Here is a 15,798-nt window from a genome sequence, read left to right as displayed (position 1 = left end):
CTTTGCGACCAGTTGTTAACCGTAGCCCCGTCACATTAGAGGAGGTGATGATTTGAAGATAGTGTTTGAAGCGAATTTCACCGTTGGAAAACAATCGAGGATACGGTTTCAAGCTGGTTAGCATTGATTAAAACCTACTGAAAAACCGAATTTTGGACTCTTTTCTCGCACAGGACAGTGAAGATACTGAAAATAACTGATTTTCGGTGCAAAGCGCTGCGTTTTTATGGGGAAGAGCGAATGCATAAGTGATGCACTTTCGAATCCAGTTATTATCCCTACTCTGGTATGCTTCATTTAAAAACGAGAGAATAGAAGCTTGCTTACTTGACCATCAGTCAGTGCGCAGATGGTGTATGCAGCAAGTTCGAACTCTGGTGATGTGTTGAGCAGCATTGAGAATTCCATGGCTTTCCAGCTGTTCCAGGCAAACTGGACCGATAGCTCTACTTCCTGAATGTTAGCATTCTATTTCCGTCGTTTATTTTTGATTTCAACCCCTACTCTCATTGAACTTACATTAATTACTAGTTATATTTAAATTTGTATTAATTATTTATTAATTCATACGACTTTTCAATTTATTTGATTGATGTTTGATACTACCTTAGACACTTTTCCTGGAGCCAGGCTTTCATAAGTTTTTTTTTTGACGTCGATACATGCGAACACTCAAAACAAACGTTTTTTTCCGTTATAACTAACAGCGAGAGTACCACAGCATTATCCGCTTTCCTATTATCTTTTAGAGTGTTTGAATCGACGCTTTTTTGGGAGAATTCTTTCTACTACTATTCAATGAGAAGTAATGACAACATACTGACTTGTTGAACCACGATTGATCAAAACTACAAACAAATATGGTCTTTCCAAACAACTGAATGTATTGTTTAGACTCTTTTGCCTAACCAATATGGTGCCTTAGGACCCGTCTTGGGAATCTGAATTTCACATTCTGGATTGGGCGTTGTTGTACACGTTTGAACTGATGTTAGAGCTCGCTAGCGCTGGCGCATTAGACCTTTGAGCAACTGGATGCCGCGCGATATCAAAGGCAAAGCAGGAAGAACCAGGAGAAGGTGCTCCTCAAGTCTCTTGCGAGAAGAGAAGCCACTGCCAAAGTCAGCATAGATGAAACAGGTGATATATGTGGTTTATATAATGATATCATGATATATGATAACCGGCTTAGTCTGTGTGGGTCATGAAAATCCGAAAAGTGGAGGAGACAAGTCCAACGGCGTCGAATTAGTGCTGCAGTGCCATACAGTTATAAAATGGGGTGAGACGGGTCCCACAGCGTTGGATTGGTGCGCCGGTGCCAGACAGCTATAAAATGCGGTGAAACGAGTCCCACGGCGTTGGATTGGTGCGCCAGTGTCGTGGAGCCGTAGAAGGGGTGACTTAGTTCCAGCGGAGTGGAAGTGATGTGCCTTGGTACAGTACTATCGCGCGATAACCACGTGTGCATGTCGCAAAAGGTAAACGAGATGCTGCAATCGTTTCATAGTCGCTTCGTGTTGTACCCTTATGACTCTCCCGCGTGTCTATTTCCTACCACGTTTGCCTCGGTTTGGTAACATGTCTTACCCAGAAAGTGGAAACACACAAGCAAACGTCTGCTTAAATAGCAGCCAACAGTTTACATTATCTAGCATGGAACATTTTATTTATCGGCACAATGATGTTGTTCACGTCATTTCACGTTAAAACATCATTTTGTAATAACAGTGATAATGTTGGGGAAAACTGGTGGAAAACCCACACTTCGAATAATGCTTTCAAACTGTGTATATATTATATTGGTATCGAAGGAGTGTTTGAAGCTGAAGTTTGAGTGTTCTCCAAATGTAGAACTGACCCGTTCAGGAAGAAAACTATGAAATCTAACGCCTAAATTTATAAAAAGAAGAAGGCGTTGTTAGAAAAATACAGTTCTAATTTTACCGAAAATGCCACTACTATTATTTCTCATTCTCTTTTTCTCTTTCTCAGTGAAGGCGAGCGAAGCGAACACCAAAGAAATTCTGAAGTCACGCTTCAGTCGGACGTCCAGATTGGCACATGTAATAAGTATGCATACTATTATGGTATATTCAGTCTTGTTCTCCATGGGAAGTCTTTCAGTGGAGTGGATAACGTACACAGAAGAAGGGACAGTAGTCACTCACAATCGCCCGCTGGAACCATCCGTGATAGTTGAGATTGCCATCGCTTTCCTGATGATAGAAACGGATCCAGTTAGCAAAACGGATTACGCTACCTTGTTGAACTTCACCAGCAAATAATGCTTCGAATCCTGTGTCAAACAAGATTGGATTAATCTGCGCTTCAAATCATGCGAATATCAAAAAAGAGTCCACAAACACGGTAACACGGTAACAAAAGATTTCCGCGCTTTTGAAAGGTAACGAGCGCACCTGAGCTGCCGGCGGTGACGTTTCTTGCATATAAAGTAAACCACAATGAATAAAGACAATCCTTGAATGCTGATGTATCAGTCGAAGCCAATCCTTAATGATGCAACGATGAAAAGACACTTCATTCTTTAGTGTGCATGAGGTTGCATGAATAAACTGAGCTCTGTAGCTCCTTGAATTTTTCCTTTTAGAGATCTCAGGGAAAGAATATATGTTCTAACTGTGCTTACTTAACATGCAGCCTTATCATTTTAAAAAATTATGGTTCTTGTATGATTTAACCCCAATGAGGTTTTCTTATACGTGTCCAGACGTCGTTTCTTTCGGTTCACTGATAAGGAAACAATACCAATATCTACGCCACTGGTAAATCTACGATTGAGATGACTCACATACTTATTTTTTAGTATTTCATAGACCATTGGTAAAACATTCATAAAGGTATATACAAAATACAAAAGCCTTTCAAAAAAAACCAGTTGTATCACTTTACAGCTGCAGTAACAAAGACAAGGAAAGCAACTACTCTGTTTCTCTAGTAAGTAGAATATTTCTGTTCGAGAATCACAACCAATTTGGGCCTGTCTAAAATGCGCATTCACGTTAAGCGTAGTTGAATTGGAAAACTAAACGGAATAAACGAACGACTTAAGGATGCGTTTCGGTTGCGTAATGCTATTTATTAGAAGCACCAACAACATCGAATTTTTTTTGTAACTGCTACAGGTGGGTGTGGAACTGTCAAACATTTCCACTTGCTTCCACTAGTACCTAATCTCTGTGCTGCTTCTTATTACATTCTGACCCGTCTGTAGTGGAGTCACCCCATCGCACGTAGAATCATCGCTGCAAGACCCTCGCCTAACTTCGTCCCAGCAATGATCGATTCCATCAATTTTTGCGCTTATCTAGCACTTAGAGTTTGAGGAACGAGAGGGGAACAGAAAGTATGTCTGACTGTAGATATCAGTATGTCGTGGAACGTGTCTTCAGGCAATAGTCAACATCACCTACTCATTTTTGCTATATAGGCAGTGGAAACAACAAGTAATGACTAGAGCATTTTTTTCCACATGAAATGATTATGCATAATGGATAAACGTATTATCCACATATGCTAAGAAACTTCCATAACTTTTTTAGTGATCTGTAGACTTCTAGAATAATCTACAGAAAGACTCCTCTATTAGTTGCTCTTTGAATATTTTCGAGCAGCATCGTCCCGGTCTGATTATTTTAACTGAAAAAATAAAAGTATCAGGTTGATATCGTCGAAGATCTACGCATATCCGTGTTCTGCCTAGTCGATTTCCTTTAAAAGCATCATCCCACGAATCTGGAGTGGTACGGATTTCCGGTGGAGTATTCGTACACGGGATAGTAGATTATTGAGAAAAGGATGATTCCGTTCATTTCTTCCTAATTGCAGTAGAAAACGGCCCGAAAGATACGGCTTCGAGCGTTCCGGCGCACTATTTTTTACGAGTTCGATTAGAGCGCGCCAGCCACGTGCAAGCGCCGCATCTTCCCGGTCGTTTTTTATGGCAATTAGAAAGAAATGGACGGAATCACCATCCTCTCGGAATCAATCTACAAGACCCTCACCGTATAGGCATTACCCACCTGAAACCCGCCCCACCCTAGATTCGTGGGGTGATGCCTTTAAGGTAACATTTTAGATGACTGCCAAAAGGTCAAAAATGATCCGAAAGGATGAGTGCATTTGTTCAAAAACGAACTAGTCCAATATCAAGATCTTTAATCTACGGGGTACGGGTTTTAATCTCTAAATATAATTGGAATACTTTGCCCAGGACGATGATATCTTTGAGAAAACCGACCGGGATAATATGCTTTTGTGCAAACGTGTGCGAACATAGTTGATAACATGTATATATAATGGATAATGAACAAATATTAACTTTGTACATTTTTTCGTACTGAAACACGAGATCAAACCCGTACCGTGTCCGCACTATGAAATACAAATTTCGCACCGATATTATTGGCAGCATACTTAATCTTTTTGATCTCTGTCATCTTTACTTCGCGCTCTAGGCAGCTTTGGTACTCTCTTCGGCTGGTAGCCCACAAGCGGGCAACTCGAGAGGACCCGAGCCGGGACAACAACAATGGTGGCCGCTTGAAAGGTAAGCCAACTGATGTTCGCTTGCTTGTGCCTGCATGGTATCACCTGACCGTTGAATCGATTGCTGATTAAAGCGCTCATTGGGCTGGGTCCGCGGCATTTTCAAGCAGCGCCATGCTGCCACTAGCAATGTTTTGAGAAAGTGTGGTATGCACTTCGCTACGTAAATTGGAGCAATGGGTCCTGCTATGTAGGTTAGGGCAGCAAGCACTAGTTTAGAGATAGCTGCGGCCACAGCTAGCTGCCAGTGGTTTCTGAAAGTGTTGAGTAGGGAGCTCACGTCCGGCATTCTTATGTCTGTGAACCACTAACTCTGTGAGACTGGTGGTCGAAGATTGAGGAGTTTTGCAGACGTATGTGGTAGTTACCTGTTAGCACGAATTTCTTGCGCTTGAAACCACACTGGACTGCACATTCTTCCCTCACGACAGACTTCTGATAACTTAGCCGCATCTGACTACCTTTGTTGGCTCCACATCTGAGTGTGAACTGCTGCGTTTCACATAAGGCTGTGACCAACATTTACTTTCGGGACTCGCATAGCGTTAGTTCCGCACCGTTTGGGAAATTGTAGCATCCAGGAACGTTCGTTGTTTTAACAATTCAGTCCTGATTCTCGAGTAGTTCAGCTGAATCTTGAAGAATTTTTTACTCTAGTCGTATGACTACTTCTTCTTCGTTTGAAACAGCTATCATTTCGTCCGACACTACCTTTAGTGTTCCAAAAAGTGTTTCTAGAGAGCTTTGCATCGCTGTTATTTCGAAGTGCACTAATTGAGCCTTCTGGACGCAGGCAGTTGTTTGCTGAGTTGCTGCACTCGCACCTGATCTTGCTTATGCAGTTATGGAACTGAGCTTGATCTTCTGTGTAGGAGGCACCCTCCGCTGCTACACGAAAGTGTTCCGGAAGTGCAAATGAAGCGCCTTTCGATATCGCAAGTCGTCTATTTGCGATGACACTTGCGGATTTCTGTATTGAAATCACCGTGATGCTAAATACGTCCGTTTTGACCGGTGCATATAGATAAAGCGATTGGGTGAATAATCGTGTCTCGTTGAAAAAGTTCACTTCTATTTCCAAGTTAATTTCGGGACTCCAGTGAGGACATCTGATCACTTCGTACACCCGTTTGGTTATAGGTATTTGTGTAACTCAATAAAAGGTGTAAGCTGGTTGTGGCATGAAACACCCTCAAAGCAGTCCCCCACAGCTGCTGAAGCATCCAGAGTACCTTGGATATTTTGCTGTTGATTTCAGTCCTGGGATTGTCTCATTTGCACTAATCGTCTCGCACATTTGTGTTGTACAAGAGCCAGCTTGAGCACATCGCTTCACATGATAGATGTGCGTTCTTGTCACTCTTGTGAAGCTGTCAGTGACTTTTGGACATTTGAATTTCACTGGGTTTTTTTTTTGATAAATTTGGTTGTGCTCACTGTCTTATTTTCGTGAAAAATGTCAATACGTAGCACAATGGCACCGAGTTTTTTTTTTCCATTGCGGACTAAATCTGCATTGTTTCGCATGTAACCATGCTGGCATCCCTGTGCGCGTGTACTTATTGCGCAAATTAGAACTGCTGATGGACCAGGAAGAAGGGCTAGTTCGAAAGTGTTCGCTGGAGTGGCTGAACAACTTGGTTGAGTACACTTTCGCCCACTAACCATTGAACGTTTGGCTTTTCTGGCTAGCTTGGGTGTAGCAGAAATAAAGGTGATCGGACGTCATCGTTTTCAAGTAAACCATCACTGCCATTGTAGCAATTTCGCCAGCTGGCCAACAGTGTGGATGCCCTAAGAGACTCTTTGTGAGGAGATAATGATGGTCACAAAAGTCAGGTGTTTCGCACGTTATTGATTTCTCTTGTTATATTGCAAACTACGCAAATGCACCTCAACCTTGTCACTAGTTGGGGAAATTGAAATAGGAAAACTCAGATTCTTGTTGTGATGTGAGAATATCTTGCATTCATTATTGAAACAAAGTTTGAAAGGCTGACCTTATGGTATTATTCTGACCACTTACACAAGATATTTGGTGTAAGTGCTTTTGTAGCTAGGTCTGGAGATATCAGGCAAGGAAATGATAACACCATTACAACATTTGAGCTTACGGAAATAGAGCTCTGTGTGTTACCAAATTCTTCTTCGAACTCCTTTATGAAATCATATGCTCGCGTTTTTGATGCGCGGGTCAAGATCTGCCTTTTGTTGTTTGTTGAGGGAGGTTCCTCACAGATAGTAATATCGCTATTCCGAACTTTTGCGGATCTTCGTATTTCTAGAGGAAAAATTTTATTGAGCAGACGTAAGATGATTCGATGATCTGGCACAAGGATTTTTGCTGACCTTATTAGGTCATTAGCAGAGGCCACGACTTTAACTACTTTGCCGTACGGCCAATTTTCTCTAGACATTTCCTCTTCAAACCTTTTTTTCTCCGTTTCAACGAGCGTTTGATCATATTCGTAATCTGTTGGTTCATGCAATGCATTTCCATTTGGAATAGAATACTTTATGTTTCCTTTCAAAAAATCAATGGGAATTGGAAGAAGTTTTGTGATGACATCAGTATCACATTTTTTAAGCGGTCTGGTGTTAAAAATTGTCTCTTATTCGCTGCTTTCGTGTACAGTAGTGAGTCCATAACACAACCGAGTATCTGTTTTGTTCTCTGTATGAACAGCTCCTTTTGCGTATATCGCAGCTCCGAATACGGTTTTATGGAGACCACTCGGGGTCTTTATTAGGTGAAAAAGACCAGTTACTAACTCGTGATAGTAGTCTAATCCTACCAAAATATATGGGGTTTGGTGTTCTCCTCTGAGTTTCCTGTTTGTCAGACAAGTATTGTTCTCTTTGAGAACTTCGATGTCAACTGGACTTAGATTGACGTCTGGAAAACCACTTGTTATCACGGGTTTACTCTGGATTTTCATGTTGATCGCTTCACCGAAGGCTGTGCCAATTCTCGTATATACTACGCGACTTATGAAGCATTCAGTATGTTCACCGATGTCGTACATAGTGCATACTCCTGTTTTCTCGAGGAAGGCCAAAACGTTCGGCTAGCGATTTTTCAATCACCGTTTTCTGTGCTCCAGTATAAAAGAAAAAGAGCTTTTTCTTAAATTCCTTCTTATTGCAATTCCAAATGTTCCCTTCACTTGTCATGGGAACTAACTGGAATGCGTAATTTATTGATTCTGTATCTGAAGATAATTTCTCAGCACCCCCGTGAGTATTATCCGACGTTACTTTTCTTCCGTCGTTATGATTTGCCGGGTTTTTCCGGTCGCGTTTCGGTGCGTATATCGGTCTTGGGTTAATCTAACCATTTATATTTCTTTGACTTGAATTCCACGCTGGCACTTGACTTTCTGTTGCTTTGTTTCTTTCTTAAAGCATAGACTAGGATGGTGCTTTCGTCCGCATCGGAAGCAGTTTGGTTTCTGACGATCAGACCTGGTATGGTTAGATGAACAGCATTTCCAGCATCTGTTATCATCTTGTATTATATTGCTCTGACTGTTCTGCTCTGTCACTGTTCTGCACAACATTGGTGGATGATGACCTTTGTGGCACAATAAGCACCACTCATCGGATAGAGGTCGCTGGCTGCTTTACTTCTCTTTTGAAGTACTCACTTTATTGTTTATTGAGTGACCCGATCTGTTTTCGATATAACCTTTCGCGGCAACTTCCTTCTTTATCTGCGCCAGAAGGTCTTCGATTGTTTGTTGCTTGAATGCTTGGCCAGATATCAGAAGAGGTTGTATGATATCCTGTGGGAACTTTGTTATGATGGTTTCAGGGATTTCGCACATCATATCCTGCCGATATCATTTGATTGACCAAAACTTGAATTTGATCAAGAACAGCTGAACAACTATCTGCAGAGTTCTTTACTGGTCTCATATTAACCAGTTTTTGGACTATTTGAGACCTACTTGTGGTTTTTATTGCAGTACGTTTCCTGCAACGTTTTTATGATCCATTTACAGTTCTCTGAAAACTGTTTTATGCCTTTTATGGCGGTCTGAGCTCTGCCTCTCAAGTTTTCTTTGACTAGCAGGATTTTCTCTATAACATCTAGCTCTTTGCTTTTGTGAACTAGTGTTTCAAAAATCGCCCAGTATTCGGCGAACTTTTCAGCTTCTCCGTGAAATTTCGGTAGAGATGCTTGAGGAGGTTTAGTCGATCGAAAACGGAAATGTTCTGTTTGACTCTGTTCCGAATCGACTGAATTTCGCAACCTTGATTGTGAAGTGCTCGGTACACTCTCATTATGGTTGCTATTTTGTTCGCTGTCATCATTTTGTGTGATTTGGGTTTCTACCTCATCTGAATTTTGGTTTTCACCCCTTGGACAACGGGTAGTGTGCCCACGTTTTACACTCGTTCTGTCCAAAATGCATCCGATTTCGTCTAGTCAAGCAGTTAGCATGAACGTGAGGTCATTTGCCTCTGCTATAGCTATTTGCGATTGAGATTCATCTTCAATTTGCTCTATTTCGAGCATCAAATCTTTCTTCTGAGATTTATTTTTACAGTTTCTGTACTCGTTCCTTATTTCATAGTACAATTGTTGCACATTTTCTCTGCCTTCTCTAGTCTACCTGATACCGCTCTTTAAGAAGGTAATTGCTGATCTACATTTTTCGTAGCTCTCTTCGTCTACAGTAGGATAATCAGCGTTTATTATGTACTCCCTAATGTGTACTCCTAATATTTCGAGACTGAATTTTTGAGCGTTGATGCGCTCAACACAGTTGGTGTTTTATGGAAATAAAGAGGCATTTTCTGGCAAGTTTTTTTTTCCCCAAAATTTACTCTGCTGTGATTAGTCAGAGACTTAGCTTCTGGTACTGTGTACGGGAGAGCGATTACTCACAGTTGAGGTGAGTTACTCTGATTTATTTCAGAAATTTAGCTCCAGGTACTTTGTACGGGAGCGTTCCCAAAAGTGGGATGAATCAAATGATTCTAGGTCTTTGACTGGATCTATGTGCTCTTTATTAATGAGTTAGTCTCTTCTCCTGGCCTCAAAGATGTTACTCTTTGAAGCTGGAGTATTGGCTCGTTTTAGTCGATGCATCAGACTATAGAAGTGGGTGACTAGGGACTTAGGGATTTTGTCACAACAATTGAACAGACCGAAACGGTTGTTCGGTGGAATATATTTATTGTACGGTAGGCAGAGAATGGTGCAGTTAATGTGAGAGAAGTAATGAGTGGGTAGAACGTAGTCTGTCGCCCTCTTGGACGGTACAAGTTGTTATGCCACGAAAATAACCATAACAGCGAACGGTACTTTATACCACGCCCCTTATCTATCATCGAGGTCGATGACACGTGTGTTTAATAGGGTCAAAACAATATGAAGCACGATGCAGTTTCGTAGGCGGCTGCGCTCGAAGCTGCGCACCAAAGATAGCTGTTGGAATCGAGGAATGACCGTCGCGAACTACAGCGAGGAATGGTGTCAGCAGCTGCGTTGTGGGAAGAAAAATGGTACTTGGTGATAGGAAGTGATGTTATGCAGCTTAACCGTGAAACAAAGTAAGGGACAAAGGATAAACTGATTGACGTAGATCAATCCCTTTAAGATGCGCCAACACGTTCGACTCTAGTACAGAATTGTAGGAGTTGCTGAACGCGTATTTAACTTATGGAATGACTTACAGTGGTGGATTGCTGGATCAAGTCCGTGCTTTTGCCCTCTCAGACAAGTCGTACCAGTTTAGAAGAAAAGTTTGGTTGACCCTGGGCGATGTCGAACCACCATCCGCGCAGTCGCCGTGGACAGTTTTTCCCACTGTACTAATCCAGGAAACAATTATCGTGCACAAACCCAAACAAATTTGGAATTCCTATTCGCTTAACTCACTCTTCCATAAGTACCTTAAAGTATTAGCGGATATTTTAGATATTGGGTTCACTCTACTGAGTAAGTAGGGTTAGCAGACACTTTCTAGGAGTGGGAACTAGAACGCAAGTCATTCGGTTCAAATCCATGAGTAAGAGGACTCTGTTCATCCGATGACACAACTTATTACGTCCGTAGCAATGATGGAAATCCAATTCGAACGTTTTCAAGTCGTCACTCGTGCAGATGTGAAAAGTTGCTTTGTCAGTAAACTGAAGTTTCTGAATTCTGGATTTACGGAGGTCTTTTGCATTTCACCTCCCAGTCTTGAAATCTTTGTATCTGACCTTTCCTACTAATAAAAAGGATAAAGCAGCGGAAAACTCCACGTACGCTGCCTCTAAATCTGATAAAGAGAACAGATAAACAATGGTGATATCAAGAATAGATACCTTCAATAGAGCGTAATGTGTGCATGAAAAAGTAAGTGGTGCGCGATGATATCACAGAGGCTTTACAGCGTTTCCTACCAACCAGACAGTGCAGACTGGTATGCAAATGGACGATATTCGTAAAACGCTTGCAAATCTGTCGAATGAGATCACCCAACAAAGTCCAACGAACAGGTGACCTTTCCACATATCTCCACTTTATGCGTGCCTTGTTAATACGAATTAAAATCTACCAGAGCTAAAAGTTCGGGAAGTTCACTTATTTTTGAATGCATGCAGTGAATGCAATGTCCAAATATCCCAGTTTCGGTTGCTTTATGACTCCTGCTTCTCATAAATAAAAACTTCTAAAAAAGTAAAAATTGTAAACTACTCCTCTCACAAAAACTTCTTACCCATTTCTTCCAGAAAACTCTGCGCACTTTGCATAACTGGTGTTTTCACGACGCTGTCAAGGAATGCATTGATCGATGTGTTCCATGCAGGCGTCATTATTTCCGCAGTGTCCGAATCAGGGTTGTTGTAGAATGTCTAGATAGAAGTTACAGACCCTATCCTAAATGAAGAAAGAGAGTGATCGCTCTCATATGGGCTTACTAGGAGGGTGTCCAACGCTTCATATGTCGGGCCACTTAGCGCACTTTGAGCTACAAATGTGTAAAGCGGTTTGGGTGCATTGTCGTGGCTGAAGTCTTTGTGGGAAGCCATGTTCTGGAAATAAAAACAGTTAAGATTACTTGTAAAAACTCTGGCCTTTAAAGTTGTGAAGAACCTGGTAGTTTATAGAAGTGTCCTCATCAAGTCGGCTATCTATTTGCACCAAGTGATTAAGGATGTCGGTGATCTTGCTCTGGGAATCACCGGCTTAAAATAAACTCCTTTCCACATTTCTTTTCTTATTCTGGTCTAGTGCGTGATTTTGAAGGGATGTATGCGCCTACAATCTTTTTTCTTGTTTTTGCGACTTGACCATTTAGCATAACACGTCCTACAGCGGGATCAAAACGTTGCAAAGCCCCGTACAAATGTGTAAGTGGCTGTACTAGAAGTGGCTCGGTAGAGTTAGTGGTTGTAGTCGGTCCTCATCTGTGGCATTAAATCGGACTGTGCACATGGGTAAGATCCCTCCTCGATCGCAGCCATTAGTTCCACTGCGCCACTTATAGTGCACCTGCTTATGAAACTGCAACAGGCTTGATGTCCTACTGATCAGACCTTTAAGACTAGTCTTTCTCAGTGTTGGAAGGATTTCTGCTTTATTTCTTCTCTGATTTTCTGAAGCTGATTCAGGAGTTGCTGTGTTTAGCAAATACTTGATGCACAACTACTTCTTCATTGCTAGAAGTACACTTCTTACACCTTTGGTAGCTGAAATCTGTTCTGATCGTGTATTCACTTCACAACATAGTCATTTTCTTTGATTTTTCATCAGCGTATAGAAGACTTTCTGAATTTTTTGGCGCAACTGCTGCTGCTGAATGAGAAAATTGACCACTGAGTTCCATTCTCCTGCGGTCTTCCTTTTCTACAATTTGCAAGAGACTTGTCTGCTTGCTACAGAATCTGTACTTCGCTGTTTCCAGTTTAACACCAGAATTTCCCTTTAAGCGATTGTCTCAGTGTGAACTAGAAACCAACATAGACAATCGACATCAAAAATGTCCACCTTACTTAGCTAATTTATTAGATTCGTTGCATGTTGCAGTCTCGTCCTACTAATCATTTTTTAAAAGAAAAGCGTGAGTAAAAGCCTTATTGACAACTTTTGTCGGGATCCGTAATTTCTTCATGTCAAACCTTTGATTTAATAACTTTGAAGGTCAAGTACGTGCTCTTCGGAATTATAGACTTATAGCAGTAATATTCGTATTGTGATTCAGAGCTGTAGCTTTGAAGACATCACCCCACGAATCTGGGGCGGTACGGGTTTCAGGCGGGTAATGCCTATAAGAGTTCGTAGATTGTGGGAAGAAGGTGATTCCGTCCATCTCTTCCTGTATCATTGTAAACGGGACGAACCCAGAACGCTGTTACTTACGACGGCTTCTGTTGTCTTCTTTTTCACTTCGTCGAAAACCCATTCGGACGAATCGCAGGCGGGGGGCAATGGTTGCGTATTGCTACAGATTGCTCTACTCATACACCCATACTTCGATCTGCTGCTCTTTTATATCAGTAGGAAATGGGTACTCTTCGTTACTTTCTAGGGAATTCTTAGACTCCTAAAGCTCTCGTCTAACTATTATGGTAAATTGGAATCTAGTTCCACACTCCCCAGACTTTTGTTTCATTAATGTGTAGTAAGTCTTCTGGAACCTCCCAGTATTTCGACCTGCGTTCACCATGAATTCAGCTAGATACTTTTTCACTGGACGGTGATGAGAGTTGTTCGTAAGATTTTGTCCCAGACATGGAGTTGCACGCAGACCAACACTCAAAAATTTACGGGACGCTGATGTCGCTTGTATGAGAAACAGTTCAGCTATATTCCAGGATTTAGTAATCCTAGTAGCTTACAACTCTTACGCTGAATTGAATACGATGTGTTTCATGCCGTTATTCGGATGCTTTCATGTACAGGGTGGGCGAAAAGTATAACCATGCACAAAAATGCTATTTCCTTAAGAATATAGAGTGTTTGATGTCATTATTGGTAGTAACAAAACAAAATTATAGTGACAACAACATTTGAAGAGATTGTTCGGGATGTCCAACATTTGCTTCTGCACATGCCTCGAAGCGAGTGGTCACGGAATCAACCATGCGTTGGATGCGGGTCTGTTCCCAAGCCTTTCCAAGTTCGTGGCATTTCTTCTGATTAGTTTCAAATAGCAATTCGAGTGTATCCAAGTCCTGGTTCCACTCCAGTGGTTCTTCATTAAATATCTGGGCACATGAGCGTGAAGGAAGGTGACTGTCCCCTTTGCCTCAAGTGTCCAATCCCATTGCAATATTTCTTCATTTTATTTTACTCTCTTGGTGTCACCACCTCTTTCGGTACTTCTTCATGGTATGGCTTTGCATTGACTTCTATACTCTAATGTCATTGGGATTCAGAGGGGTTTTCTCAGCAGCAGTAATTCTTGTCCACACCATAAATTGTTCTGCAAAACGGTGGAATGACGATTATTCGTTCTTCTTCTGCATTCGATCTATAATGCGGCGATAACTCCGACTGTTGTGCGCGCTGTCGAGGTTGAAAGTTTTTCACTGGATCACTTTCGCGCGGCAAAAATTTGGATATTTTCATGCATCCCATCTGAGCACAGTTTGACAAATGTTTCGCACATTACAGAGAGAGGGTGCATTAGTTTTTTCGAGTGGCAGAATTCCTCACATCGACGTCTTCCGTCGATTTGCATTGCGTGATAAGCTTCTGGACGGTTTTGAGTGATGCGAATCCCGCAACCTTCTTGCTACTCATCTTCAGTTGGCCATTAGGTAAACAGTGTTCGCATGGTTTCATGAACACGTAAAAAGCAATGAGCAATACATCAAGAGTAAGCTCATAAATTTGATACAAAAAAGGGAAAAATAAAAGTATTTTCTGCTATTTAAAAATTGGTGCTAGGCAATCTTCCTATACTTTTCAACCAGCGTGTACTGGCAACCTCTTAATTTAAAATCTCTAACTTTTTGAAATTTACAGCTTCGTTCGACAGATATGCAGAACATTAGATACTGTTTTTCCCCTAACGGAATTACTATAATTGTGGACATGCTTATAAAGGTTTATAGTGACTGGTCCTGAAATGTTTTTACGTTTTGAATGAGCTTAGAGATGATGATCTGCCAAATTTTGCAAATGTACTAGATAATCAGCATACCTTGAACAAAGGCACCGTTATAATAGATGATCATAAGTACTACTAAGTACTTATAGCGAAACATGACACCGATCTCGGAAATTCTGAAAATTTGGATGTATACAATCGCAAGGTCAGTGGGAGCGGCGTGACAAAAAATAGAAAAGGAGAAGAGCTGTATAATGCAGCCGATGCATGTAAATGAACCTTGGTGATCGTTACGGTGTGAGATTCTCTGATAAGATGACGAGAAACTCTTATCTCCTTAAAACTTTGCTGGAAAAGGCGGGTATGCTCCAATGCTACGAGTGGTGCTAAAATATTTTGCTAGTAAAGACGCATGAGAAACTTGATTTAAGACCGAGTTACGGCAGAGAGAATTCAGTTTTAGATCTTTGTGTTCTTAGAGGCTCAGCTTAAACAATGCTTCACTTGTCAATGCTCTCTTTCCAACAAGATACTAAGCCAGAGAAGTATAGAAAAGCATTTCGATAGTATCCGTTTTGTAATGTTTGTTTCGGAATAATTTGTGCCGCATGTGCCCTTGAACTATGTGTTCTCGAGACAACAATGAAATCGTTAGTTTTTGCTTCAAGAAAAATTTATTACTAGAACAACATATGTGAGAACATAACATTTCATAATAATCATGAACGGAAAATCATGAATCTTCGGAAGATGAGTGCTATGGTGGTACATACTTTCGTAGTTATTTCGCAATCTGCGCTGTTATACGGCATGTGATCGAGCTGTTCTTGGGTCAGCTCTTTAGCAAGTTGGGCTAAGACGTTGCATCGCGTGGTTAATTTCGTGAATTTCTTCACTTAATGACTCTTGTTGCTGTTATCGTGTCTGTGATTAGAAAACCTGTACTGGTGGTGGGGTCAACTTGTAGTACCTACTTTTTAAAGTTTTTTTTAGTTCTCGTTTAATTCGAGCACCACCCTCTCACCTCTTTATGTTTCTAATTCTTTCCAGGTGGAGAAAATCTCGAAATGATCTCTGGAAACTTCTCATAATTTTATGTCCCTGAGCAAGATCACAGTCCTTTATTACGACGTGTCGAACAACTTCAGTGGAACGTAATTCAATCTCTATGGGG

At 41.3% G+C, this 15,798-nt stretch overlaps 1 protein-coding gene across 2 annotated transcripts in view; it reads right to left on the bottom strand.

Moving 5' to 3' along the window:
* The window catches only part of RB195_021048 (uncharacterized protein), a gene marked incomplete at both ends in the record, with an annotated part of 60,227 nt that overhangs the window by 11,714 nt on the left and 32,715 nt on the right, over positions 1-15,798 (bottom strand). The window contains 8 exons of one of the 2 annotated variants that reach the window (XM_064207571.1): positions 328-453; positions 2,172-2,299; positions 2,421-2,513; positions 6,235-6,363; positions 11,286-11,421; positions 11,488-11,601; positions 11,663-11,754; positions 12,910-13,030. In XM_064207571.1, coding sequence (XP_064063453.1) covers positions 328-453; positions 2,172-2,299; positions 2,421-2,513; positions 6,235-6,363; positions 11,286-11,421; positions 11,488-11,601; positions 11,663-11,754; positions 12,910-13,030 — 939 coding nt within the window. Of the gene's footprint in view, positions 1-327; positions 454-2,171; positions 2,300-2,420; positions 2,514-6,234; positions 6,364-11,285; positions 11,422-11,487; positions 11,602-11,662; positions 11,755-12,909; positions 13,031-14,717; positions 14,801-15,798 lie in introns of those variants that run through there. The other variant, XM_064207569.1, reaches the window with a different exon arrangement.

The sequence above is a fragment of the Necator americanus genome, chromosome X (assembly GCF_031761385.1).
Source record: "Necator americanus strain Aroian chromosome X, whole genome shotgun sequence".
Taxonomy (NCBI): domain Eukaryota; kingdom Metazoa; phylum Nematoda; class Chromadorea; order Rhabditida; family Ancylostomatidae; genus Necator; species Necator americanus.
Note: the sequence above shows the minus strand (reverse complement) of the source record. Positions and strands in the feature narration are given on the sequence as shown.